Source organism: Macaca nemestrina, chromosome 6 (assembly GCF_043159975.1).
Source record: "Macaca nemestrina isolate mMacNem1 chromosome 6, mMacNem.hap1, whole genome shotgun sequence".
In the NCBI taxonomy this organism is placed as follows: domain Eukaryota; kingdom Metazoa; phylum Chordata; class Mammalia; order Primates; family Cercopithecidae; genus Macaca; species Macaca nemestrina.
In genome coordinates, this window is record NC_092130.1 from 40008061 (window position 1) to 40036021 (window position 27961).

General features: G+C 42.3%; 1 protein-coding gene and 1 long non-coding RNA gene across 15 annotated transcripts in view; one reads left to right on the plus strand and one right to left on the minus strand.

Moving 5' to 3' along the window:
• Positions 1–25535, minus strand: part of LOC105467041 (ankyrin repeat and KH domain containing 1) — a 141938-nt gene extending 116403 nt beyond the window's left edge. For 13 of the 14 annotated variants that reach the window (XM_011716330.3, XM_011716329.2, XM_071098311.1 and 10 more), the window contains exon 1: positions 25106–25535. In XM_011716330.3, coding sequence (XP_011714632.2) covers positions 25106–25399 — 294 coding nt within the window. In that variant the 5' untranslated portion in view covers positions 25400–25535. Of the gene's footprint in view, positions 1–15976; positions 16070–25105 lie in introns of all 14 variants that reach the window. The other variant, XM_011716337.2, reaches the window with a different exon arrangement.
• A 34-nt stretch (positions 25536–25569) lies between these two features.
• Positions 25570–27084, plus strand: LOC112424104 (uncharacterized). The gene is made up of 2 exons (XR_003014754.2): positions 25570–26257; positions 26904–27084. It is a non-coding gene; the product is annotated as an uncharacterized lncRNA (long non-coding RNA).
• Positions 27085–27961: the final 877 nt, after the last annotated feature.

Here is a 27961-nt window from a genome sequence, read left to right on the forward strand (position 1 = left end):
CGACCCAATGTGAGCCCTCCACTTTAAGTCAGGATTAGCACCATTCTGGAATGCTATTGTTGATCTCTACTCAGAACAGCAAAAAGGATGGGCCATTGTTCCAACAGGTAATTTACTGAAGGACATAACAATTCCTTTTTGCAAAACACAGAGTACTCCAAAATTCCAGCAGTAGCAACCACCATAACCATCCCAAGATTCACTCAAAGGAAGAAAGTAATACTGTTGTAATTTAGCACCAAATAATGACAAACTTAGGAGTGAGATTTGTTGTTATAAAAAGGCCTAATATGCTCAGCAACAATATCTTGAAATACTGGAATAAAAAGGCTATATTCATTAACATAAAAGCTTCTCAAGATTCTTTCTACAATGAAAACTTTATTTCTACCCAATCTCAGACTCACAATCTCCCCTTCTCAAAAAACAAAAAGAGGCCTGGGGCGGTGGCTCATGCCTGTAACCCCAGCACTTAACGAGGCTAAGGTGGGCAAACTGCTTGAGCCCAGGAGTCAGAAACCAGCCTGGGCAACAGGGTGAAACGCTGTCTATACAAAAGAAACAAAAATTAGCTGGGCATGGTGGTGCATACCTACAATCCCAGCTACTTCGGAGGCTGAGGCGGCAAGATCATTTGAGCTGGAGAAGGTGGAGACTGCATGAACCATGATCACACCACTGCACTCCAGCCTGGACAAAAGTGCAAGACCCTGTCTTAATAAAAAATAATAAAAACCAGAAATCATATCTTGGGTTTTCCAAAATTGGTTAGCTTCACGTAGCACAGGAAAGAACCATCATGCTTTTCCTAAATATAAGTTAAAGCTGAAGAAAATTATCCCCACTTTGCTCAAACACAAAAACTTCATTTTTAAACTATAGCTTTAACACAGAATCTATTATCTTTTGAAATCTTTTTTTTTTTTTTTTTTGAGAGGGAGTCTCGCTCTGTCACCCAGGCTGGAGTGCAGTGGCCTGATCTCAGCTCACTGCAGGCTCCGCCTCCCGGGTTCATGCCATTCTCCTCCCTCAGCCTCCAGAGTAGCTGGGACTACAGGCGCCCGACATCATGCCCGGCTAATATTTTTTGTATTTTTAGTAGAGACAGGGTTTCACTATGTTAGCCAGGATGGTGTCGATCTCCTGAGCTTGTGATCCACCCGCCTCGGCCTCCCAAAGTGCTGGGATTACAGGCGTGAGCCACCGCGCACGGCATCTTTTGAAATCTGTAACTGAAAACAGGAGAAGGAAAACTCTTTTTTAAAATCTACTATTGGCCGGGCGACAGAGCGAGACTCCGTCTCAAAATAAATAAATAAATAAATAAAATCTACTATTAAGTGCCTTTAAAAACGTAATAGGCTACTATTAATAAAATGTCTCATATGTATAAGCCTTTTCCATATATTATTTTATTCAACCAATTTAACTACTTAATGTTAAGTGACTTGCCCAAGATCACATAACCATGTGAGGATCTGAAGCTATGTGTTTCAGACAACAAAGCTTCCACCCTTTTCACTACACCAAAGTGGATGAAGTGAATCTTCTAAACAACAGAGTATAACTAAAACAAATACTAACCAGTGTAGTGAACAGAAAATCTACAGCTGTCCTAACAATCATATTGTCAGAAAATAACTTTGGAATTGGAATTTAAATTAAATGTAACAGATTATCAAGCCCACTAACTCTAATGCCAGTTCAATCATGTCACTCCTTTGGCCAAAATCCTTCCCATTTCTAAGGTAAAGGATCCAAATTTCTTTGTATGGCATATATAGTTATTTAGGATTTGGCTTTGACTATCTTTCCAACTATATCTTTGTTGTATACTATTTGCTTTTTATATTTTAGTCATACCAAATTGCTGTAGTTCTTTGAACATATAATCTCTACAAAAAATAAAATTAAAAATAGCTAGACATACTAGCATGCACCAGTGGTAGTCAGAGCTATTTGGGGGGCTGGGGCGGGAAGATGACTTGAACCCAGGAGTTCAAGGCTACAGTGAACCACAATCAAGACTCTGCATTCCAGCCTGGATGACAGAACAAGATCTTGTCTTGTCTAGATGAGTGTGTGTGTATATATAGAGGTGTGTGTGATACATCTCTCTCTATATATATTACATATATATATAAATATAGTAGCTATTATTATTATTCTTGATGCCAAAGCAGTGGAAGTATGTATACCAGGGTATATAAGAGCTTGATATGTTCAAAGAATTACAGCAATTTGGTATGGCTAAAATAGAAAAAGCAAATAGAGTATAAGGATATAGTTGGAAAGATAGACAATGCCAAATCCTAAATAACTATGTCTGCCATACCAAGGAATTTGGATCCTTTATCTAAAAAATGGGAAGGTTTTTGGCCAAAAGAGTGACAGAATGACAAGACAGCAAGGGAGAGAGAGCTAATGAAAGAGGCGGCCAAATGTGTTTTATAATAAAGCCACTCAGGATAGTTAACCAGTTAACCAGTTCCCGTGAGAAACCCTGATGACTCAGTCACCTCTTATTAGGCCCAACCTCCTAACACTGTTGCACTAGGAACCAAGTTTCTAACACATGAACTTTGGGGGACACATTCATCATAGTGGACTGCAAGGGGAAATTATGAGTTCAGAGTTCAGTTTTAGAATTAATGAGCCTGAGATGTTTATGCAATATACATACAGTAGGTATTAATAGTTGGAAGGTCTCTTAAATGAAACATAATAGAAGTGAAAGGGAAGCCACATGGATATCTAAGAGGAGAATGCACCTGACAGAGAGAACATGGATATCTAAGAGGAGAATGCACCTGACAGAGAGAACTAGAAGTGCCAAAGGCCCTGAAGCATGACAGGCTTGGTGAGTTTACAGAACATAGTAAGGAGCAGTTGTGGTTTTGCTCAAAAAATTGCACAAGACAATCTTATGCTGATGGACTATGCATCCTTCCATTTTAAATTACTGCCCCTTTAAACCTGCCACTTAGAGCCTATCAATCTCCTGAAGCAAGACACTCAAATATCAGTCTTTAGAGTGATCATCCAACTAACACAGGGCAATGATCCACACATTGAATTTGGTATCTTGGACTGTCACAGAACCATGAGAAAATTAAATGAGGTGATGCAATTAAAGTGCACAATGCCTAGAACACTCAAATACAATTTATTAATATCTAAAAGGAGTTTAGAAGGACAAATATAATTTGAATAAATAGGCTAGGCATGGTGGCTCATGCCTCTAATCCCAGCAGTTTGGAAGGCCAAGGTAGGAGAACCACTTAAGGCCAGGAGTTCCAAACCATCCTAGATATCAAGACCTCACCTCTACAAAAAAAAATATTTTAAAATTAGCTGAGTGTGGCAGCGGATGCCTGTAGTCCCAGCTGCAGGGATAGGGTATGGAAGGGGAGGTTTGAGCTGGGAGAATTGCTTGAACCCAGGAGGTAGAGTTTGCAGTGAGCCATGATCGCACCACTGCACTCCAGCCTGGGTGAAAGAGTGAGACCCTGTCTCAAAAAATAAACAATAATTTATCTTCTTTTTTCATTATCAGGAATATTAATATTTCTGAAAAGACTAATGTCTTTTTTTTCCCCCTCAAGACGGAGTCTCGCTCCATCACTCAGGCTGGAGTGCAATGGCGCAGTCTTGGCTCACTGCAACCTCTACCTCCCAGGTTCAAGTGATTCTCCTGCCTCAGCCTCCTGAGTAGCTGGGATTACAGGTGCGCACCACCATGCCTGGCTAATTTTTTTTAGTAGAGACAGGGTTTCACCATGTTGGTCAGGCTGGTCTCAAACTCCTGACCTCATGATCCGCCCAGAACATAAAGTGCCTCGGCCCCCCAAAGTGCTAGAAGACTGATGTCTTCAAGGGCTGGGAACACATTTTTTCATCTTTATAGTCCAAAGCCTAGCACAAAGCTTAACAAATAGTAGGCTCTAAATAAATAATCGAGAATAAATAAATCCACTCTAGGCAGGGAGCAGTGACTGACGCCTGTAATCCCAGCACCTTGGGAGGCAGAGGCGGCAGATCACCTCAGGTCAGGAGTTCGAGACCAGCCTGCCCAACATGGTGAAACCCCATCTCTGCTAAAAAAAATACAAAAAATTAGCCAGGCATGGTGGTGGGCACCTGTAATCCCAGCTACTCAAGAGGGTGAGGTAGGAGAATTACTCGAACCCAGGAGGCGGAGGTTGCAATGAGCCAAGATCGTGCCACTGCACTCCAGCCTGGGCGACAAGAGTGAAACTCCATCTCAATCAATCAATCGATCCACTCTAAAATACCAACCAGAATTCTTAAACTACTAAGGACTCTAACCTTTAAAGGACATAATTCTGTTATGCAAAATGTGAGTTCATGAAGAAGTCCTACCTCAAATTAACCAAGATTTTCTTCTGTAGAGAATGAGTGAATAATTTCAACAGATCAGCAACAAGGAGATAATATAAAATAGTACTTATGATACTATATCATCATATAATTCTAAATTCTGTTGAGGGGTTGGTAATAGGTCAAATCCATGATTTTAAGTATAGCCTCAAATAATGGTCTCTTCAAACTAAAAGAAAATAAACTTTTCATTGTTAACCTGTCAGTCAAGTGCCAAGTAAAATAGGTACCAAAATATAGTACAGACTCTTATTGTTCATTGAGTTGAAATAATTAGTAACCTAACAAAACTAGAAGCATTAGAGAAAGCGATAAGACTGTGACAATACTGGCTTGGGAGTCAAATTGTATGTTACTTAAACATTGAATGTATACCTCCTTAAGAAGGTGTTACAAGATGCAAAAACTCGGCCGGGAACGATGGCTCACGCCTGTAATTCCAACACTTTGGGAGGCCAAGGTGGGTGGATCACTTGAGGTCAGGAGCTTGAGACCAGTCTAGCTAACATGGTGAAACCTCATCTCTACTAAAAATACAAAAATTAGCTGGGCATGGTGGCCGGCCCCTATAATCCCAGCTACGCAGGAGGCTAAGGCAGGATAATCGCTTGAACCCAGGAGGCAGAGGTTGCAGTGAGCCAAGACCACGCCACTGCACTCCAGCCTGGGCAAAAAGAGCGATACTCTGTCTCAAAAAAAAAAAAAAAAAAAAAAAGTAAAAACTCTAATTACCATGTTTTATAGTTTATTCCAATTATCCATTTGTTTATTGCCCTAGAAAAAGAAATTCTGTCCATATTCTTCTTGGAGACTAGTCTACTCAGAAGACAACTACCCAAACCAACCATCTCCTTCCTCTTTGGTCTTATTTCTTCTCAAACGTATACTCAGGCTTTGTGAAAGAGGGGATGCACGGGGTAAAAAAAGAAAAACAAACACTATAACTTGCTCTCCTAGCAGTCTGGCAAAACACAGGTTTAAATTACATTAATTTCTCCCCACCTATAGCATATAGAGAGGTACAGAAATTTCAAGAGATAGAATGTTATGGAAGCGGGGAGGAGGGGGTTGAATCATTTGTTTATTACCACAAATTCTGCATCATATTAAACACCTCCTACTACCTCTCCTAAAGACCACATCAAGAGAAAAAGAATATAACCAGTAACCCAGAATAAACAAAACAACCATAAAAAATAACAAAGTCGGCCGGGCGCAGTGGCTCAGGCCTGTAATCCCAGCACTTTTGGAGGCCGAGACGGGTGGATCACGAGGTCAGGAGATCAAGACCATCCTGGCTAACACGGTGAAACCCCGTCTCTACTAAAAAATACAAAAAACTAGCCGGGCGAGGTAGCGGGCGCCTGTAGTCCCAGCTAGTCGGGAAGCTGAGGCAGGAGAATGGCGTGAACCCAGGAGGCGGAGCTTGCAGTGAGCTGAGATCTGGCCACTGCACTCCAGCCTGGGTGACAGAGCAAGACTCCGTCTCAAAAAAAAAAAAAAAAAAAAAGAAAAGAAAAGAAAAATAACAAAGTCAGAAGACTTACGACTTACACTTTCTCATTTCAAATCGTACTGCAAAAAGCTATAGTAATCAAGACAGTGTGGAACTGGCATAGGGAGACATATAGATCAATGAATAGAATAGACAGTCCAGAAATAAACCCTCACATGTAGTCAACGGATTTTTGAAAAGGGTGCCAAGACAATTCAAGGGGGATAAAAATAGTCTTTTCAAAAAATTATGCTGAAAAAACTGGGTATGCACATTCAAAAGAATCAAGTTAGACCTCTACCTCACACCTTATATATAAAAATTAACTCAAATTGGATCAAAGACCTAAATGTAAGAGCTAAAACTATACAAATCTCAGAAGAAAACAGGCATAAATCATAAATCTTTGTCATCTTGGATTACATAATGGTTTTCTTAGACATGACAACAAGAGCACAAGCAAAAAGACAAATATATAAATTGGGTGTCATCAAAAATTTTAAACTTCACGTGACACAATCAAGAAAGTGAAGACAAGACTGGGTTTGGTGGCTCATGCCTGTAATCCCAGCACTTTGAGAGGCCAAGGCGGAAGGACTGCCTGAGGCCAGGAGTTTGAGACCAGCCTGGGCAAAATGGTGAGATTGTCTGTACAAACAGTAAAAAATCAGCTGGGCATGGTGGTGTGCACCTGTAATCCAGCTACTTGGGAGGCTGAGGGGAGAACTGTTTGAGGCTGAGAGGCTGAGGCTGCAGTGAGCCATGATGGAGCAACTACATTCCAGCCTGGGCAACAGAGGTAGATGCTGTCAAAAAAAAAAAAGACAAGAGAGGAGAGAGAGAGAGAAAGAAAAAGAGAGAGAGACAGAGAGAGAAAGAGAAAGAAAGAAAGAAAGAAAGAAAGAAAGAAAGAAAGAAAGAAAGAAAGAAAGAAAGAAAGAAAGAAAGAAAGAGAAAGAAAAAGAGAGAGAGAGAGAAAAAGAAAAGAGAATCACTTGAAATTAGGAGTTCAAGACCTCAAGACCAGTCTGGGCAATACACTGATACTCCATCTCTACAAAAAATTAAAAATCAGCCAGGCACAGTGGCACATGCTGATAGTCCCAACTATTCCAGAAGCTGAGGTCAGAGGATCACTTGAGCCCAGGAGTTTGAGGCTTCAGTGAGCTATGAATGGGCAACTACATTCCAGCCTGGGTGACAGAGTGAGACTGTTTCAAAAAGAAAACAAAAAAGAAACAAAGAAAATGAAGACAACTCACAGAATGAGAAAGAATATTTCCAAATCATAGGTCTGTTAAGGAACTAGCATCCAGAATTTTTTTCCCTAAAACAAAACAAAACAACAACAACAACAAAAAAAAAAAAGAAAAGAAAAGAAAAGAAAAAAGAAAAAACAAACACACAGCTATGGGGAAAAAAAAAAATCCCCAATCTATAGGAAAAATATTTGAATAGATATTTCTTCAAAGATATACACATGACCAACAAGCACATGAAAAGATGCTCAACATCATTAATCATTAGGGAAATGCAAATCAAAACCACAATTAGATATCACCTCACACTCACTAGAATAGCTATAATAAAAAAAAGAAAAAAGAAAAATAACAAACGTTAGTGAAGATGAGAAGAATGGAACTCTTGTACATTGATGGTAGGAATGTTAAATAGTATCCAGAGAATTGGCAGTAGGACGGGTATGATGGCTCATGCCTATAACTCCAGCACTTTGGGAGGCCAAGGCAGGTGGATCACTAGAGGCTAGGAGTTTGAGACCAGCCTGGGCAACATGGTGAAACTCTGCCTCTACTAAAAATACAAAAATTAGCCAGGAGTATTAGCACACTCCTGTAATACCAGCTATTTGCGAGGCTGAGGCACAAGAATCACTTGAGCCCAGGAACTGGAGGCTGCAGTGAGATATGATTGCCCCACTGCACTGCAGCCTGAGTGACAGAGCAAGACTCGGTCTCAAAAACAAAACGAAAGTATTGATAAATGCTACAATATTGTAGAAATCTTGAAAACAATACATTAAGTGAAAGAAATCAGGCACAAATAACCACATATCATATGATTCTGTTTATACGAAATGCCCACATTAGGCAAATACAGACAGAAAGTGGATTAGTGATTATGAGGAGCTAGGAGAAGGTGAGAAGGGGAAAAGACTGCTAAGAAGTACAGGACTTCTTTTGGGAGTGATTAAAGTGTTTTAGAATAGTTAGTTGATGGTCGCACAACTTTGTGAATATATTAAAAATCAATGGGCCAGGCGTAGTGGCTCACACCAGTAATCCCAACACTTTGGGAGGCCAAGACAAGAGGATTGCTTGAGCTCAGGAATTTGAGACCAGCCTGGGCAACATGGCAAAACCCTGACTCTACAAAAAATACAAAAAACAAATTAGCCAGTGTAGTGGTGCATATCTGTAGTCCCAGCTACTGAGGAGGCTGAAGTGGATCACCTGAGCCTGGGGAGCTTGAGGCTACAGTGAACCGTGATTGTGCCACTTAACTCCAGGTTAGGTGACAGTGAGATCCTATCTCAAAAAAAAAATAAAATAAAGTAAGGCCGGACCTGGTGGCTCACACCTGTAATCCCAGCACTTTGGGAGGCTGAGGAGGGCAGATCGCCTGAGGTTGCGAGTTTGAGACCGGCCTGGCCAACATGGTGAAACTCCATCTCTACTAAAAATACAAAAAACTAACCAGGCATGGTGGCAGGCGCCTGTAATCCCAGCTGCTCGCGGGGCTAAGGCAGGAGAATTGCTTGAACCCAGAAGGCAGAGGTTGCAGTGAGCCAAGATTGCGCCACTCCACTCCAGCCTGAACGACAGAGCGAGACTCCGTCCCCCCCAAAAAAAACAATATATGGGAAAAGTTCCTTGTACTGTTCTTGCAACTTTCCAGTAAGTTTGAAATTATATCAAAATAAAAAGTAACTGGATTGGGTGCAGTGGTGCATGCCTGTAATCCCAGCACTTTGGGAGGCTGATGCAGGCAGATTGCTTGAGCTCAGGAGGTTCAGGACCAGCCTGGGCAACACAGCAAAGCCTATCTCTACAAAAAATACAAAAACTAGCCAGACATGGTGGCATGCACCTATAGTCCCAGCTATACTTAAAAATTAAATTTTTGATTAAAAAGTGTTTTTAATTAAAAAAATTTTAATTAAAAAAAAAGAGGGAAAATGGTTCATGGAAGAGAACAACAACAACAAAAAGAAATAGAGGGTATGGAGGACTATTTTAAATAACAACACAGGGGCACGCCATCAGCAAAATCCTGATGGGACAAATGACATGGTTTCCTCAACATACACATTGCAAGGGAAGGAGAGAGAGGAAGGAAGGCAAGAAGCTACAAGTTAAAAGAAACTTGAGGGACACAGAAATCAACTGCAATATATTGACCTTATTTGGGTGTTGATTCAAACAAAATAAACAAACATGCAAACCTAAAAAAAAAAAATTAAATTTTTAATTAAAAAAAATTTAATGTAAAAATTTAAAAATTAGTAATTAAAAAAATTTTAAATTAAATAATAATTTTAAAAAAGAGAATGTATCCACTACTGTCCCTTTTGGGATTTGCTCCTTTATAACTATGATAACTACAGGTTCATTTATCTAAATTTAATACCATACTGAGATAATTTTTCCAAGACTGAGCCCATATCTAATCATATAAAGGATAAAGAATATTCTTTCTAGCATTTAATCAGTATACGACATATCCTGAATACTCACAAATTAGTCAATATGAGGACAAATCAGGAAAAAATAAGGATTATATTTCAAAAACATATACTCAAAGTAAACATCCCATGTTATTTTGGGTTCAATGGCTTCAGGGAGAACATCAGTTGACTGCTCTGGCAGGCTCTCCATCATAGATGCTTTTTAATATTTTGTCAAGATCAAGTCCTTTGATTTGCTAATAATTATTATAATAAAACAATAACATAAAATTTTTACTAAAAGTTTTTCTCATCCAAAGCAATCTACAGATTCAATGCAATCCCTATTGAATCTCAATGGCACTTTTTGCAGAAATTAAAAAAAAACCATCCTAAAATTAATATGGGATCTCAAGAGACCCAGAATAGTCAAAATAATCTTAAAAAAGAAGAGCAGGTTAGGCATGGTGCCTCACACTTGTAATCCCAGCATTTCAGGAGGCCAAGATGGGAGGATCACTTGAGGCCAGGAGTTTGAGATCCGCCTGGACAACATAGTAAGACCTCATCTCAACAAAAAGTAAAAATTAAAAGAACAAACGAATTTGAAAGACTAATGCTTCCTAATTCCAACTTATTACAAAGCTACAGTAATCAAAAGAGGATAGTGGCAAAGAGACAGACATATAGACCAATGGAATAGATCAGAGAGTCAAGAAAGTAAACCCACCTATATATGGTCAACTGATTTTTGACGAGGATGCCAAGACCATTCAATGGGAAAATAATGGTCTTTAACAAATGGTGCTAAAAAACTTGGATATCTACAAGCAAAAGCATGAAACTGGACCTCTACTTTATACCATAAAAAAAATTAACTTGGCGATTCCTCAAGGTTCTAGAACTAGAAAAACCATTTGACCCAGCCATCCCATTACTGGGTATATACCCAAAGGATTATAAATTATGCTGCTATGAAGACACATGCACCTGTATGTTTACTGTGACACTACTCACAATAGCAAAGACTTGGAACCAACCCAAATGTCCATCAACGATAGACTGGATTAAGAAAATGTATCACATGTACGCCATGGAATACTACGCAGCCATAAGAAAGGATGAGTTCATGTCCTTTGTAGGGACATGGATGAAGCTGGAAACCATCATTCTGAGCAAACTATTGCAAGAACAGAAAACGAAACACCACATGTTCTCACTCACAGGTGGGAACTGAACAATGAGAACACTTGGACACAGGGTGGGGAACATCACACACCGGAGCCTGTCGTGGGGTGGGGGGAGGGGCGAGGGATAGCATTAGGAGATATACCTAAATGACAAGTTAATGGGTGCAGCACACCAACATGGCACATGTATACATATGTAACAAACCTGCATGTTGTGCACATGTACCCTAGAACTTAAAGTATAATAAAATAAATAAAAATAAATTTTAAAAAATTAAAATGTATCAAAGGCAGCTGGGCACAGTGGCAGGCAGATCACTTGAGGTCAGGAGTTCGAGACCAGCCTGGCCAACATGGTAAACCCCCATCTACTAAAAATACAAAAATTAGCTGGGCGTGGTGGCGCGCACCTGTAATCCTAGTTACTTGGGAGGTTGAGGCAGGAGAATCGCTTGAACTCGGGAGGTGGAAGTTACAGTGAGCCGAGATTGTGCCACTGCACTCTAGCCTAGGCGACAGAGCAAGACTCCATCTCAAAACAAACAAACAAACAAACAAAAAAGGTATCAAAGGCGTACATGTAAAAGCTTAGACTATAAAACTCTTATTTTCTCTTGAGACGAAGTCTTGCTCTGTCACCCAGGCTGGAGTGCAGTGGTGAGATCTCAGTTCACTGCAATCTGTGCCTCCCAGGTTCAAGCAATTCTCCTGCCTCAGCCTCCTGAGTAGCTGGGATTACAGGTAGGCGTCACCATGCCCGGCTAATTTTTGTTATTTTTTAGTAGAGACGGGGTTTTACCATGTTGGTCAGGTTGGTCTCAAACTCCTGACCTTGTGATCCACCTGCCTCAGCCTCCCAAAGTGCTGGAATTACAGGCATTAGCCACCACACCTTAAAATCTTCATGACATTGATATGGCAATAATTTCATGACACCATAAGCATACAACAAAACTAAAAATAGATAAATTAGGTTCATCAAAATTAGAAACTTTTGTTCATGAAAGGACACTACAGCAACAGAATGAAATGACAAGCCACAGAATGATGGCAAATATTTGTTAATTACGTATCTGATAAGGGATTAATATCCAGAATATATAAAGAATTCCTACAACTAAACAATAAAAAACAAGCAATATAATTTTTTTTTTTTTGAGACAGGGTCTCACTCTTGTCACCCAGGCTGGAGTGCAATGGCAGTGGCAGTCACAGCTCATTGCAGCCTCAACCACCCAGGCCCAAGCAATCCTCCCACCTCAGCTTATTGAGCAGCTAGGACTACAGGCATGTGCCACCCCGCCTGGCTATTTTTTTTTACTTTTTGTAGAGACGGGGTTCCCTATATTGCCCAGGCTGGTTTTGAACTCCTGGGCTCAGGTGATCCTCCTGCCTCAGCCTCCCAAAGTGCTGGGATTACAGGTGTGAGCCACTGTGCCTAATCAGCAATACAATTTTTTTTTAAATGTATAACGGATTTGAATAGACATTTCACCAAAGATACACAAATGGCCAATAAGCATACGAAAAGATGCTTAACATTACTAATTAGGGAAATACAAATCAAAACCACAATGAAATACCACTTCATACCCATTAGAATGGCTATTATCAGAAAACAAACATAAATAACTGTTGGCTAGAATATGGAGAAATTAAAACCCTTCCTTGTGCTTTGCTGCTAGGAATGTCAAATGATATAGCTGCTATAGAACACAGTATGGCAGTTCCTCAAAAAATTAAAAATAGAATTACCATATGATCCAGTATTCCATTTCTGGGTATATACCTAAAAGAATTGAATGTAGGCTTCAAAGAGATATTTGCATATCTATGTTCATAACAGTGTTATTCATAATAGCCCAATGGTGGAAGCAATCCAAGTGTCCATCAACAGATGAACAGAGAGACCGTGCACAGTGGCTCACATCTGTAATCCCAGCACTTTGGGAGGTCAAGGCAGGTGGATCACATGAGGTCAGGAGTTTGAGACAAGCCTGGCCTACATAGCAAAACCCCATCTCTACTAAAAATACAAAAATTAGCCAGGCATGGTGGCGCACTCCTATAGTCTCAGCTACTCGGGAGGCTGAGGCAGGAGAATCACTTGAACCTGGGAGGTGGAGGTTGCAGTAAGCCGAGATCATGCCACTGCACTCCAGCCTGGGTGACAGAGCAAGACTCCATCTCCAAAAAAAAACAAAACAAACAAAAAAACCCAAATGAACAGATAAATAAAATATGGGGAGTGTGTGTGTGTACATATATACACACCCACATATACATATACACACACAATTGAATTTATTTAACTTTAAAATAATAAAATTTTGACACAAGCAACAACTGGATTAACCCTGAAGACATTATGCTAAGTGAACAAAGCCAGTCACAGAAGGACAAATACTGCATGATTCCAATTATATGAGTAGTAAAATTCATAGAGAGAAAACAGAATGGTAGTTGCTAGGGGTTGGGGGAAGGGAGAATGGGAGAATTATTGTTTAACATGTACAGAATTTCAGTTTGGAAGATGAAAAAGTTCTGGAGATGGTTGATGGTGAAGGTTGCACAACAATGTAAATACACTTAATGCCACTAAACTGTACATTTAATACACATGTACAGTGGTTAAAGTATAAATGATTAAAATGGTAAATCATTTATATATTTATGTTATATATACATATTCTACCACAATTTTAAAACAAAAACAAAAAAATGGTTAAAATGATAGATTTTATGTTATGAATATTTTACCAAAGCCTAAAAAACAAACTCGTTCTCAGTCTAATTGTCCTCATTGCAAACTTTTAAACACATCAAACTTACCTTGGCAACTTAATAAACTGTTCTCTTGTTTAACTCTTTGGTTCTTAGTTGGTTCTTAGCGGTGATTTCTAGGGGTATACTTGACTTTCTCTTTTCAAAATTGCATACTAATACAGGTGAATCAATCACTAGGATACAGTGGGATATCTACATTTTAAAAAAATCCTTTCTACTACTGAAAACAGTATCTATTCAGTAAGGGGAAAACTTTGTGAGAACAGAAATCTATGCAGCAGAGGAAGAGCAAAATGTGCTCTTTCACAAATAGTTGCTAAATTTCAGTCCAACAGATTTTTTTATACACAACCTTACTTTCTTCCTGGTTTAGGTAAACTTGGCAGGAAGAAAGGTAAACTAGTCAATCATCATAAGTCAACTGACCTTTACTCACAGGAACCATGCACTGTCTGTAACTATCAATAGAAAAGTAGATTACAATTTTTACAAAATAATTAGAATATAACAATATTGTAAAACAAATGTTTCCCATATTGGCAAAGGTGCAAAGTTAGGCATATGCCTTTCTATTTCAGTGTTTTAATTATTTCTTAATCCTTTTTAAATGAATAATGAAAGACCTGAACTTTCCAATTAAGTTCATTACAAAATTTCTTTAGAATCGTGCTCCTCCTATACTCTCTTATGCTGATCTACATGACAGTAATTTCATTAAAAAATATAAAACTTTTCTGGCCGGGTGTGGTAGTTCATGCCTGTTATCTTGGCCCTTTGGGAGGCCACTGCAGGAGGATCCCTTGAGTCCAGGAGTTTAAGACCAGCCTGGACAACATAATGAGATCTCGTAACTACAAAAAAAATAGCCGGGCACCACAAAAAAAATAGCCGGGCACCACAGCTCACACCTGTAATCACAGCACTTTGGGAGGTAGGCACAGTGGCTCACGGCTATAATTGTAGCACTTTGGGAGGTGGGCAGATCACAAGGTCAGGAGTTTGAGACCAGCCGTGTCAACATGGTGAAACACCATCTCTACCAAAAATACAAAAAATTAGTGGGGCATGGTGGCACACACCTGTAATCCCAGCTACTTGGGAGGCTAAGGCAGGAGAATTGCCTGAACCTGGGAGGCGGAGGTTGCAGTGAGCCGAGATCTGCCACTTCACTCCAGCCTGGGCGACTAAGGCTGTGTGTCGGGAAAAAATTAATTAACTTAATTTAATTTAAAAATTAGCAGGGTACAGTGGTGTATGCCTGTGGTCTCAGACACTTGGGAGGCCGAAGGGGAAGGATCGTTTGAGCCCAGAAGGTCAAGGCTGCCTGAGCTGTGATTGTACCATGTGATCGTGTGCCACTGCACTCCTGCGCCACTGCACTCCACTTTGGGTGACAGAAGGAGACCCTGTCTCAAAAAAATAAAAATTAAAAAAAAGGGGCACGGTGGCTCAAGCCTATAATGCCAGCACTTTGGGAGGCCAAGGTGGGCAGATAGTCTGAGGTCAGTTCGAGACCAGCCTGGCCAACATGGTGAAACCCCGTCTCTACTAAAAATACAAAAAAAAATTAGCCTGGTATGGTGGCGGGCGCCTATAATCCCAGCTACTCAGGAGGCTAAGGCAGAAGAATTGTTTGAACCTGGGAGGCGGAGGTTGCAGTGAGCAGAGATTACACCATTGCACTCCAGCCTGGGCAACAGAGCGAGACTCCATCTCAAACAAACCAAAAAGAACAGCCAAAAAAAAAAAAAAAAAAAACTTTTCCAACATGATCAACTATGGATTATAAACCATACTAGTTTGAAAGAGGCATTTCTAAGCAACTAATTAAACTCATTGATATAACGCATCAGAAGAAAGGAGAATCTAGAAGATAAGAAAACTAGAATGGGAATCAGATGGCCTATTTTTTAGTCTTGACTGCTACACATTAACTGTGTGATCCTGGGCAAGTCATTTAGCTCAGCAGTTCCTAGACTTCTGAGGCTTTTATCCAGGGTCCCGACTGAACTTTCCAGTTGATATTGTGTCAAGTACAGATATTTTTAAAACTTCATTTTGTAAAAGTAGGAAGAGTATTTGTCAAAGTAGGAAAAAGTGGAAAAAAATAGCTTCATTAGAAATTCACTACATCCTGCTTATTTTCTCCATTTTACTTTACATCTGTGAAAATTTCAATAGGAACTAAACAATGATTTATTTAAAAAACAGCATTTAGTAACCAAAAACTGCATATTTCCTAATTTGAAGCAAAATAACACAGTATGGGCTCTGAACTCAGTATCACATTCAAATCCCACCTTTACCAGTCACTAGCCATATAAAATTTTAACCATTTTTTTTGTTTTTTAGATTCATTACTCTAAAAACTCTCTGAACCTACACTTATTCATCTATAAAAATGTAGATAATACCTACCTCAAAGGGGTGATGAAACGATTAAATAAAATAACGAAAGTATCTAGTACGGTACTGGCATATAATAAGCATTCAATAAATGGTAGCAGTTACCTAAAAATGAGATGAGATAGGATTATCACCAAGATTCTATGACTCTACAGACAAGCAATAGGAGAGGGAAATGTGATCAATAAGGTCTGTGAAGACAGATACATTGAAACAGTTCCTTTATAGTGGGTTTAAAAAAAGAATTGATTTTATTTATTACGACTTTGGTTCTGAGAAAGTATATTTAGCCAAAAAAAATTTTGGTAAACTTGTCATTTATTTTGCTTACTTGCCAATTCAAGGCTAAAACTGTTTAAAACTGATTTGCTTTTCTTTAAAGTAACATATTTTATTTGTATTAGTGATCACCGAATCAGAAGGCCAGAAATGATTTTGAGTTCATCTAGTCAATCAGCACTCTACTAACAAATAGACTCAGAAAGGAATGTGCTTAAACTCACCTCCATCCTTCACTCATAACGTAATTTATCACTTTAATTTTTTTAAAAATTCTAAATCCCTCTCAAATTTACCATTTAAAAATTTCACAGGAGTAGCATCTTACCATCTGTGTAAAAATAGGGAAAATACACATACTTGTATTTTCATAAAGAAATTCTGAAAGGCTATATAATACTTTTATTAAAAGTATAAAGAGCAAGATATGTGGGAGCAGGGGTGAGATGGAGACTTCACTGTATCTGCCCTTATATCACTTTGACTTATGAACTATATGAATGTCATTATCTATTGAAAATATACTAAATAATAACAACATAAACCTCTCATACTTAAAAGTTTTCCAAAAAGTTTTCCTCCACCCATACTATTCAACTCTGTATCAACTCCACCATTCACATAAATACACTTATCAATGTATCATTTTATATGTAAAGTCTTAAGACTTTACATAATGAAGCTTGTGAAAGCTTGATATTTGTGCAATATACAAAAAAATTGTGGCCGGGCACGGTGGCTCACGCCTGTAATCCCAGCACTTTGGGAGGCCGAGGCGGGCAGATGACAAGGCCAGGAGATCAAGACGATCCTGGCTAACACAGTGAAATACCGTCTCTACTAAAAATACAAAAAATTAGCCAAGCGTGGTGGCATGCGCCTGTAGTCCCAGCTGCTCAGGAGGCTGAGGCAGGAAAATTGCTTGAACCTGGGAGGTGGAGGTTGCAGTGAGCTGAGATCATGCCACACTGCACTCCAGCCTAGGTGACAGAGCAAGGCTCCTCCGACTCAAAAAAAAAAAAAAAAAAAGTTACAGTAATAACATATAACTTTTTATTCAATAAACATTTCCAAAGTCTCCAAAATTAGCCCACTAGAATACAAAGTTATATTTCCTATGTTATCACTACAAATGATAATTTATGGAATAAAGCATTTCTACCTTGAACAAACTGGAAGTCCCCATAAAAGTTTTTTAAAAATTCATTTTCATGGACAACTGAACTTTTTGAAAAATAATATATTTTAAGTGAAAGTTCCCCAAAATGATACATTTACCATAGAAAATTACAGCAGTGCACACTAGTTTTATATTAAACCTTTCAGTACCTTCTATTTCTCCTTGTTCAGGTTATAAGTGTAAGCCCTGAGATGCTATTAAAAGCAGTGACTCACCTTGTTTACCTTAAGTTTGAATACAGAGTATTTATAACAAAACTACCATTCCTGACAAGAGTGGCCTCTAGACCAGTGGCTCTCAACCAGCAGTGATTTTGTCCCCAGGAGACATCTGGCAACATCGGAACTATTTTTGGCTATCATAATCGGTTATAATCGGGTTCTACTACTGGCATCTAGTGGGTAGAGGCCAGGGATGCTTCTAATGCACAGGAGAGCCCCTCACAACAAAGAATTCTCTGTCCCAGAATATCTATATGTTGCTCTTGAGAAACCCTGCTCTAGATTATAGATCATATTAGCCAAGTATGGTGGTGCACACCTATAGTCCCCTGTAGTCCTGTAGTCCTGACTACTTGGGAGGCTGAAGCAGAAGGATTGCTTGAGCCCAGGGGTTGGAGACCACAGAGAGTTATGACCATGCCACTGCACTGTGTAGCCAGGGCAACAGCCAGCCTGGGCAAAAAAGTGAGACTCCCATCTCTCAAAAAACATAATAGTAAAAAAAAAAAAAAAAAATTAATTAAAAATTTAAAATAGGTTATATATAGATCATAAGCAATCTTAAAGGATATGACCCAACTCCTTACCTACTGGAGAAAATCAGGATGGGATTTCTGTATGGTTTTTGCTTTTGACGTTAAAAGAAATTTTAGGCCGGGCGCAGTGGCTCACGCCTGTAATCCCAGCAATTTGGGAGGCCGGGGCGCGTGGATCCCAAGGTCAGGAGATCGAGACCATCCTGGCCAACATGGTGAAACCCCGTCTCTACTAAAAATGTAGCCGGGCGTAATGGCGGGCACCTGTAGTCCCAGCTACTCGGGAGGTTGAGGCAGGAGAATGGCGTGAACCCAGGAGCGGAGCTTGCAGTGAGCCAGGATCGTGCCACTGAACTCCAGCCTGGGTGACAGAGCGAGACTCCGTTTCAAAAAAAAAAAAAAAGTAATTTTCGGCCGGGCGCGGTGGCTCAAGCCTGTAATCCCAGCACTTCGGGAGGCCGAGACGGGCGGATCACGAGGTCAGGAAATCGAGACCATCCTGGCTAACACGGTGAAATCCCGTCTCTACTAAAAAATACAAAAAACTAGCCGGGCGAGGTGGCGGGTGCCTGTAGTCCCAGCTACCCGGGAGGCTGAGGCAGGAGAATGGCGTAAACCCGGGAGGCGGAGCTTGCAGTGAGCTGAGATCCGGCCACTGCACTCCAGCCTGGGCGATAGAGCGAGACTCCGTCTCAAAAAAAAAAAAAAAAAAAAAAAGTAATTTTCAGGGAAAAAGGAATCCCTACAATGCTTGTGCTGTATTTTCAGAGCTAAATACAATCTGTGTGCTTTTATATAATTGTAAAATTATATACGCCTTCCTCAAGAAAAAAACCTCAGTGTGATATAAAGCTACACTTTTAAATTTGATATGCCTTTAAAGTATGTGTGTATGAACATATATACACACATTCATAGAAATATAAGCCTAGAAAATTTACTGAACGAAAAATTTTAATATTGGTTACCTTTAAGGGTAGAATTTGAAGAATTAATGGGGGTGGGAAGAAGCACTTTTACTTTTTACCTTATATCTACTATCCATATTGTTGAGTTTTTCAACAAGTGACTATCTTGTAATAATTTTATTATTTTCTAATTTTTTGAGATGGAGTCTTGCTCTGTCCCCCAGACTGGAATGCAGTGGTGTGATCTTGGCTGACTGCAGCCTCCGTCTCCCGGGTTCAAGCGATTCTCCTGCCTCAGCCTCCCGAGTGGCTGGTATTACAGGCGCCTGCCACCACGCCTGGCTAATTTTTGTATTTTTAGTAGAGACAGGCTTTCACCATGTTGGCCAAGCTGTTCTCAAACTCCTGACATCGGATGATCCATCTGCCTTGGCCTCCCAAAGTGGTGGGATTATAGGCATGAGCCACCGCGCCCGGCCACTTTTGTAAATAAATTTTAAAGGAGGCTGTCACAAACACACATGCATACACACACATTCATTCTTATGACAAAAATTAAAAACCATGTCTCACACAATCTTTTCTTTAGAAATTGTATTTTTCTTTCGATTTGCTAAAAAAATTAAAAGACCACAATTCTAAAATTAACATTTAAAAATTGGTTTTTTGGTCAGGCACCGTGACTTACAAAGTAATCTCTGCATTTTTGGAGGCCAAGGCAGAAGGATCCCTTGAGGCCAGTAGTTCAAGACTAGCCTGGGCAACACTTTTTTTTTTTTAAGTAGCTGGAGTGGTGGAGTACACCTCTAGTTAGACCTAGCTTTGTGGGAGGCTGAGGCAGCAGGATTGCTTGAGCCCAGTAATTCGAGGTTGCAGTCAGCTATGATCGTGCCACTGCATTCCAGCCTGGGTGACAGAGCAAAAGCCCATCTCTAAAAATAAATAAATAAATAAAAATAGGCTGGGTGTAGTGGCTCACACCTGTAGTCCTAATCTCAAAAAAAAAGTAAATAAATAAATATTTAAAATAAAAGCCATTTTTTAAAGTGGTTTTTTTTTTTTTTTTTTTTGAGATGGAGTCTCACTCTGTCGTCCCGGCTGGAGTGCAGTGGCACGATCTCAGCTCACTGCAACTTCTGCCTCCCAGGTTCAAGCAATTCTCCTGCCTCAGCCTCCTGAGTAGGCTGAGATTGCAGGAGTGCGCCACCATACCCACCTAATTTTTGTTTTTTAGTAGAAATGGTGTTTCACCATGTTGGTCAGGCTGGTCTCGACCTCAGCCTCCCAAAGTGCTGGGATTACAGGTGTTAGGCACTGCACCAGGTCTAAAGTGATTTTTAAGAAATTTTTAACCTGATCTCTATTCTGAACATGGGTACATTTCTCAATAGGATTCAATGCAGTGCTAAATCTTCTAATCAAGGCCTTAGAGAGCTAAGAAACATGCTAAGAATGCCTGAAGAAATACAAAACAGGTATTTACCCCAATGTTTAAAATAACAAAAGGGCCCGGCAGGTGGCTCACGCCTGTAGTCCCAGCACTTTGGGAGAGCTAGGGGAGCAGATCACCTGAGGTCAGGAGTTCAAGACCAGCCTGGCCAATATGGTGAAACCTCCGTCTCTACTAAAAATAGAAAAATTGGCCAGGCATAGTGGCACACACCCGTAATCTCACTACTCCAGAGGCTGAGGCAGGAGAATCGCTTGAACCTAGGAAGCAGAGGTTGCAGTGAGCTGAGATGGTGCCAGCCTGGGCCACAAGACTCCATCTCAAAAAAAAGAAAAAAAAAAAGAACTGAAAGATGTGAGTCCATTCCTTTAACCAAAAGGTCTTCTGCTTGTGCAGCAAGAAAGAGCAGCTTGTTTTTTCTCAGCTCTTGGCTCTGATATTAAATATAAAGAGGTCCTTAGAGTGTCTACTCCTCTGCACACAAAATGTAGAAGACCAACTAATTCTAGAGCAAAAATACTACGTCTCCACATTTCTTATTTCTCACCTAATCCTGCCCCATTTGAGGAACCAGACAAACTCCACTCCCAAACTACACACCAATTCATCATCTTTCTGGATGTCTAGGTACTTGGTTCTAAAATATTTATTTATTTAATTTTTTTTTTTTTTTTTTTTTTTGAGACAGAGTCTCTGTCACCCTGGCTGGAGTGCAGTGGCATGATCTCGGCTCACTGCAACCTCTGTCTCCTGGGTTCAAGCGATTCTCCTCCTTCAGCCTCTCGAGTAACTCAGATTACAGGTGCCCTCCACCAAGCCCGGTTAATTTTTTGTTTTAATAGAGACAGAATTTTGCCATGTTGGCCAGGCTGGTCTCCAACTCCTGACCTCAGGTGATCCACCCGCTTCGGCCTCCCAAAGTGCTGTGAATACAGGCGTGAGCCACCATGCCTGGTGGTTTTAAAATATCTAGGAAAAATGAAGGCCGGGCACGGTGGCTCACGCCTGTAATCCCAATACTTTGGGAGCCCAAGGTGGGAGAATCACTTGAGGCCAGGAATTTGAAACCAGCCTGGCCAACGTGACAAAACGCCATCTCTACCAAAAATATAAAAATTACCTGGGTGTGGTGGTGGATGCCTGTAATCCCAGCTACTCAGGAGGGTGAGGCAGAAGAATCGCTTGAACCCAGGAGGCGGAGGTTGCAGTAAGCCAAGATCGTGCCACTGCACTCCAGCCTGGGTGACAGAGTGAGACCCTGTCTCAAAAAATAAAAATAATAAAATAAACAAAATATTTAGGAAAGATGAGACTGAGGATTTTAGTATTATTCATCAAATGCCAATTACATGAGTATTTTTGGAAGAACATTGTTACCTTTTCACACTGAAAATTCAAAGGCAATAATAATAAAAGAAGACAGCTCATCTTGTTAAGACAGAAAAAGAAAAGGGAAAATTTTTGCTTGGCCAAAACAGGTCATTTTGTTCACAAAGGCATATACTATACTCTACCACACATACTACAGAGACTAGATACTCCAAGAATTTCCTCTTTGTGATGTGGGAGAAACAGGACTCCAAAAAATTTCCTGTCTACACAGATTAAGAAAACATCTATACATTCACGAAGCATCATCTTAGATTAGGCTAAAGTGGGTTTCCTAGAAACTTCCATTCCAAAAATGAGGTCTATATGTACTCTTAACCCCAAAACCTTTTAGGCACAGAAAACATAAGTAAACAGGAGAATATGGGGTTCTTCTAACATTAGCCACCACTGAATGGGTGTAGGAATCACCAACACATGACTTGTACAATCAGATTCAAAAACACAAAAGGCATGGATTCTGCCAATAGCTTTAATCACATGGTATGGGGACTCCAAAGACAATTATACACACACACACAGAAAGAGAGAGACAGAGAAACTTATGACTTTGGGGGCACACTAGTGCTCTACCTGTTTAGAAATTTAAGACTATTACTTATAAAAAAGCAAATGGTTGCCAGGCACAGTGGCGTGTGCCTATAGTCCCAGCTACTTCGAAGGCTGAGGCAGGAAGACCACTTGAGCCCAGGAGTTTGAGGCTAGCCTGGACAATATAGCAAACTCTGTCTCAAAAAAAAAAAAAAAATTAAGGCCAGGCGTGGTGGCTCCTGCTTGTAATCCCAGCACTCTGGGAGGGCGATCACCTGAGGTCAGGAGTTTGAGACCAACCTGGCCAACATGGTAAAACCTCGTCTCTACTAAAAATAAAAAAAAATTAGCCGGTCGTAGTAGCAGGTTCCTGGAATCCCAGTTACTAGGGAGGCTGAGGCAGGAGAATCACTTGAACCAGGGAGGCGGAGGCTGCAGTGAGCCGAGATCAAGCCACTGCAGTCCAGCCTGGGCGACAAGAGCAAGACATAGTCTCAAAAAAAAAAAAAAAATTAAAATTAAAAAAGGCAAATGAGTGACCTTTCATCTCACTCAGGACAATTACATACAAATGGTCAAGAAAATCAAGGGCTAAATGTGATAACATTTAGACCAAAGCGATCTCTTTCAGATTCTCAAGTTTCAAAGAAATAAAAGCTCTAACTTTAGTCTAAGGATATCCCCCACACTTCATTTCCTAGCTAAAAAGTTCTGTGTGCTAGCTTAATCTCTCAATTCACTGAAAGGATAAAATAAAGCCTTCCACAAGACCAAGAGTAGGGATGCTCCAGAGTCTCTCCCCATAACTGCCTACTCAAATAAAACATTTCTCTCACCTTGGCTTAGAAGTTTTACCCTTACAGTGAAATTCAAAGATATGGACATTCAAGGGACTACCCGCCTTATAACCCATATACACTTTTTTTTCCAAAGCAAAATGTTAGGGTCAGAATGTATTAAGGTTTTAAATATTAAATAAAATCCTGTTCAGACCTAGAATAAGACAGTATACTAACTGCAGTCTGTAACCCACAAATAATTTCTCCTTATTCCTCTCAAATCCAAGAGCCAGGATTGTTAGTACACGCACAGAAATTTCTGTACTTTAACACCAAGACCAGAGGTTAAAAATACCTGGTCACAGGTGACAAATCAGGCACCTCAGAACCAAAATAGAAGAAATACTCTGAGCACTTAAAACAATCACGGTACAGTACTCTACGCAAGCCACAGTCAACAGAAAAAAGTATACACATAAAATACCGCCCCTTGGGATCACAAGGTCAGGAAATCGAGACCATCCTGGACAACATGGTGAAACCCCGTCTCTACTAAAAAAAATATTGGCCGGGAGTGGTGGCACGCGCCTGTAGTCCCAGCTACTAGGGAGGCTAAGGCAGGGGAATCGCTTGAACCCGGGAGGCGGAGGTTGCAGTGAGCCCAGATCGCGCCACTGCACTCCAGCCTGGCGACAGAGCGAAACTCCATCTCAAAACAAAACAAAATAAAACAACAACAACAACAACAAAAACCGTCCCTTTTTCCCCAGAGCCCAAAAGAAGTTAATGCCTATCACCCCAGGTTGCTCAAACCTAAAAATGTGTACACATAAGAGTACACACAGAAGAGCTAAAGAAATGAAGGACTTCACTGCAAAGGCAGAGGTGTCCAGCCGGGCACGGTGGCTCATGCCTGTAATCTCAGCACTTTGGGAGGCCGAGGCGGGCGGATCACCTGAGGTCAGGAGTTCCAGACCAGCCTGACCAACATGGTGAAATCCTGTCTCTACTAAAAATACAAAATTAAATGGGCATGGTGGCGCACGCCTGTAATCCCAGCTACTCGAGAGGCTGAGGCAGGAGAATCGCTTGAACCCGGGAGGCGGAGGATGCAGTGAGCTGAGATCGCGCCATTGTACTCCAGCGTGGACAACAAGAGCGAAACTCCATCTCAAAAAAAAAGAAGAGGTTTCCATAGGTTGCCTCACCTTCTCCAAGCCTAAAACCTCCGAGTTCAGCTACCCAGCTATTCCGAAGCTCAGGGATGCCTTGGAACTTCCTTTTCCTGTCTAACTTCACAAAAGGTCCCAGAAGGAGGAGTCACGTGATTTTTCAGGGTAAAAGCCGAGAGATCCCTAACACTCAAACCTGTCTCAAACTGAAGAGGGAAAGTAAGAACCCTCTTTAAGCACACAGGTAAGACACACACAAGGCAGAAGGCAAATAAACGTATCCCTCAACTGAGGAGAGGCAAAGAAGAGAAACGATCTTTGCACCAGCTCTGTCTCTGTCTCTGTTTGTCTCTCTCAGTACCAAGGGCAGGGACTCTGGCAAGACCCCGCCCCCCCCCCCCAACTCCAAAGCAGGGTGGGCGGGAGGCAGCCTGAGGAGTCCCTCTTCCCGCGCGAAGCTCAGAGACCAAAGGACTCCCTATTGTGGGTCTACGGATGGTGACGGGAACCTGTCCCGCTCGAGCTGAAGAGTAAACTGAGGGCTCACTAGGCCCTCACCGCAGCCACCGCCGCCATGGAGCTGACCGCTGTCACAGGACTCCGTCAGGGAAGCGGGAGGATGGCGCCGGCCCAGAGCCGACCCAAAGAGAATTCACGCCTCACACTGTGTGGGAGGCGAGGGTCCCGGAGCCTTACCTCGGACACTTCGTCCTCGTCACTGCCAGAGGCACCACCTCCACCCCCGGTCCTCAGCACGGCAGCCGCCAATTTGAAATCCAGCGCAGCGTCCCCTCCGCCGGCACCGCTGGCGCCGCCGCCGCCGACTCCCGGCGCTGGCCCGGCCTCCCCAAAGAGCCTCACGGTGCGGATCCCCAGACCGACCCCTCCCGGCGGAGGCGGCTCCGAGGCCCCAGCTGGGGCGGATCGCGGAGCCACAGAGTCCAGGTCCTCCTCAAAGGAGGTGCCGCCGCCTCCGCCATCAGTCAGCATTGTTCGCACGCGGAGCCGGAGACGGTGCCGACCCACTTGCGGCCACCGCCGCCGCTGATCCCGGGAACGAGAGGAGCAGCAAGAGGAAGAAGCGTCTCCTTTCCCCCGTCCCAGCAGCGCCACTAACTTCTCACTGCCTAACCTGCTGCCTCCCGCCCCCGAGACTCGCCACTGGCTGCAATACCCTGGCGGCTGCAGATCATTGGCCAAAGTGACCCGTCGCTCAGGCTCTTCGTCACGCGCCGCTTGCTGGCTCGCAGCCGCCAAGCTGCGTTGACCCGCGCAGGCCTGGGCGGTTGCGAACACCCGCCTCCCACCCTACACGAGCTGACTTCCGGTCTCTTTCTATGTCTATTGGCCAACCCGTCTGACTATCGCATCACGACCTTAAAGTGGATTAGTTGGCCTTGTGGTCAGTCATAGTGACCCCAAACAATGGGAGAACTCATTGGCGCCATAAAGTGTCGGTCACTTTGTCGCGGGACGTCGCGTGGTACAATTGGCCTGTGAGAGTACCATTCATCCCGCCCTCATCTGAGGTGACGGGAAAGGGCCGGGAAATTTCCACTTCTGAATAAAATGACTGCTGAAGTGATGACCCGCAAGAATTGATCAAATCTGGAGTAGACTTCACCCTGCACTTGGTGAAACTTGTACGTCAAGGACGCAAGAGGCGCCGAAGTAACGCAGCTCCCACCTGTCGCTCTCTGCTGGGCGCCGAGACTACGGCCGGAGAACAGCTGCATTGGGATTGGAGAAAGGAAGCCATCAGTCTTAGGGAGGCTCCACCTTCTTGCCATTGCCTGGTTGGAGGAGCGCAGCGTCAGTCACTAAGAGCGGTCACCACCTCTGGGACAGGTGAAGATGCGTAACCTATTTGCCGCGGGCTATTTGGGAGGGAATAGGGGACAGGGAACGGTGAGGGGACAGTCGAGGGGCAAGGCCGATCCTGCTTCGCGCCTCCCGCCTTTCTGAGTTAAGCCCAGCGCGCGGGTCTGAGGGACACCCGGGTAGCTCCTTGGGATGGCCGCCTAGAGGAGACTCGACCCGCCCGCGTGCCAGGACCTGGCCGCGCGCCGCAGTTCTACAGCCTTCGGGCGGGATCGCCCAGCGGGGCCGCGTTCTCCTGTTTGCTGACGGCGGCGGGCCTGAGGGCTGGACAGCGCCATGCCTCAGTACCGGGAACTGTCCCACGTAGGAAGGTGGGAATGCCGCGACCCGCGCGCGGAATCCGACCTCACGGTGGAACGGGGTGGTGAAGAGTGCGTGCTCCGGGGCAGTTTCGAGTTCTGGTGCTGCCACTTACTTGCTGCCTGACTTCGGCGCTTTTGCTGTTTCATTTTTGTGACTTTCAACTCGCTCCTCTGTGAAATGGGAGTAATATTAGTACCTTCCTCATTGGGTGGTTGTTACGAATAAATTAGGTGATAACGTAGCGCTTAGCAAAGTCCCAAACTTACAGGAAATACTCATTTTTGCTAGTTATTATCTCCTCTTCCTTCAGGAACTCTCTGCTCGCCCCTGGGTCCTACCAGCGCAACTAATTCCAGTTATAATCAGATCTGTGTGGTGCAAAACAAGGCTAGCTGTGGTGGTCTTCCCTCCTCTAAGGATGTCTCTTCCTCCCTGTATCCATCTCTCTATCTCTGTCTTTATCTTGTCAATAAAGAGGGGGTTTAAAAATGCTCAGATTCTATAGCGGGCGCCGTGGCTTACGCCTGTAATCCCAACACTATGGGATGCTGAGGCGGGCAGATCATTTGAGCCCAGGAGTTCGAGACCTGCCTAGGCAACATGGTGAAACCCCGTCTCTACAAAAAATACAAAAATTAGGCTGGGCGCGGTGACTCACGCCTGTAATCCCAGCACTTTGGGGGGCCTAGGTGGGCGGATCATTTGAGGTCAGGAGTTTGAGACCAGCCTGACCAACATGGTGAAACCTCGTCTATACTAAAAATACAAAAATTAGCCGGATGTGGTGGTGTGTGCCTGCAATCCCAGCTACCGGGGAGGCTGAGGCAGGAGAATCGCTTGAACCCAGGAGGCGAAGGTTGCAGTGAGCCAAGATCGTGCCACTGCACTCCAGGTTGGGCGACAGAGCAAGACATCGTCTAAAAAAAAAAAAAAATAAATAATAATAATAATTAGACCAATAATAATAATAATAATTAGACCAGCATGGTGGTGCACGCCTGTAATCCTAACTACTCAGGAGGCTGAGGCGGGAGGGAATCCCCTGAGCCTGGAAGATGGAGGTTGCAGTGAGCCGAGATCCTGCCACTGAACTCCAGCCTGAGCGATAGAGTGGTGCCCTGTCTCCAAAAAAAAAAAAAAAAAAAAAAAAAAAAATCTGTTTCTATCTAATCCTTTAATCAGAGATCACCAAAAAAGGAGTCTGGTGGTTTGTATGGAAAATATCCTTTGATCCCGAGAATGTCCATAGGATAACAGAATTTGGCTGAAAAAAAAAAATGGCAGGGCGCATTGGCTCACGCCTGTAATCCTAGCACTTTGGGAGGCAGAGGTGAGCGGATCACGAGGTCAGGAGATGGAGATCATCCT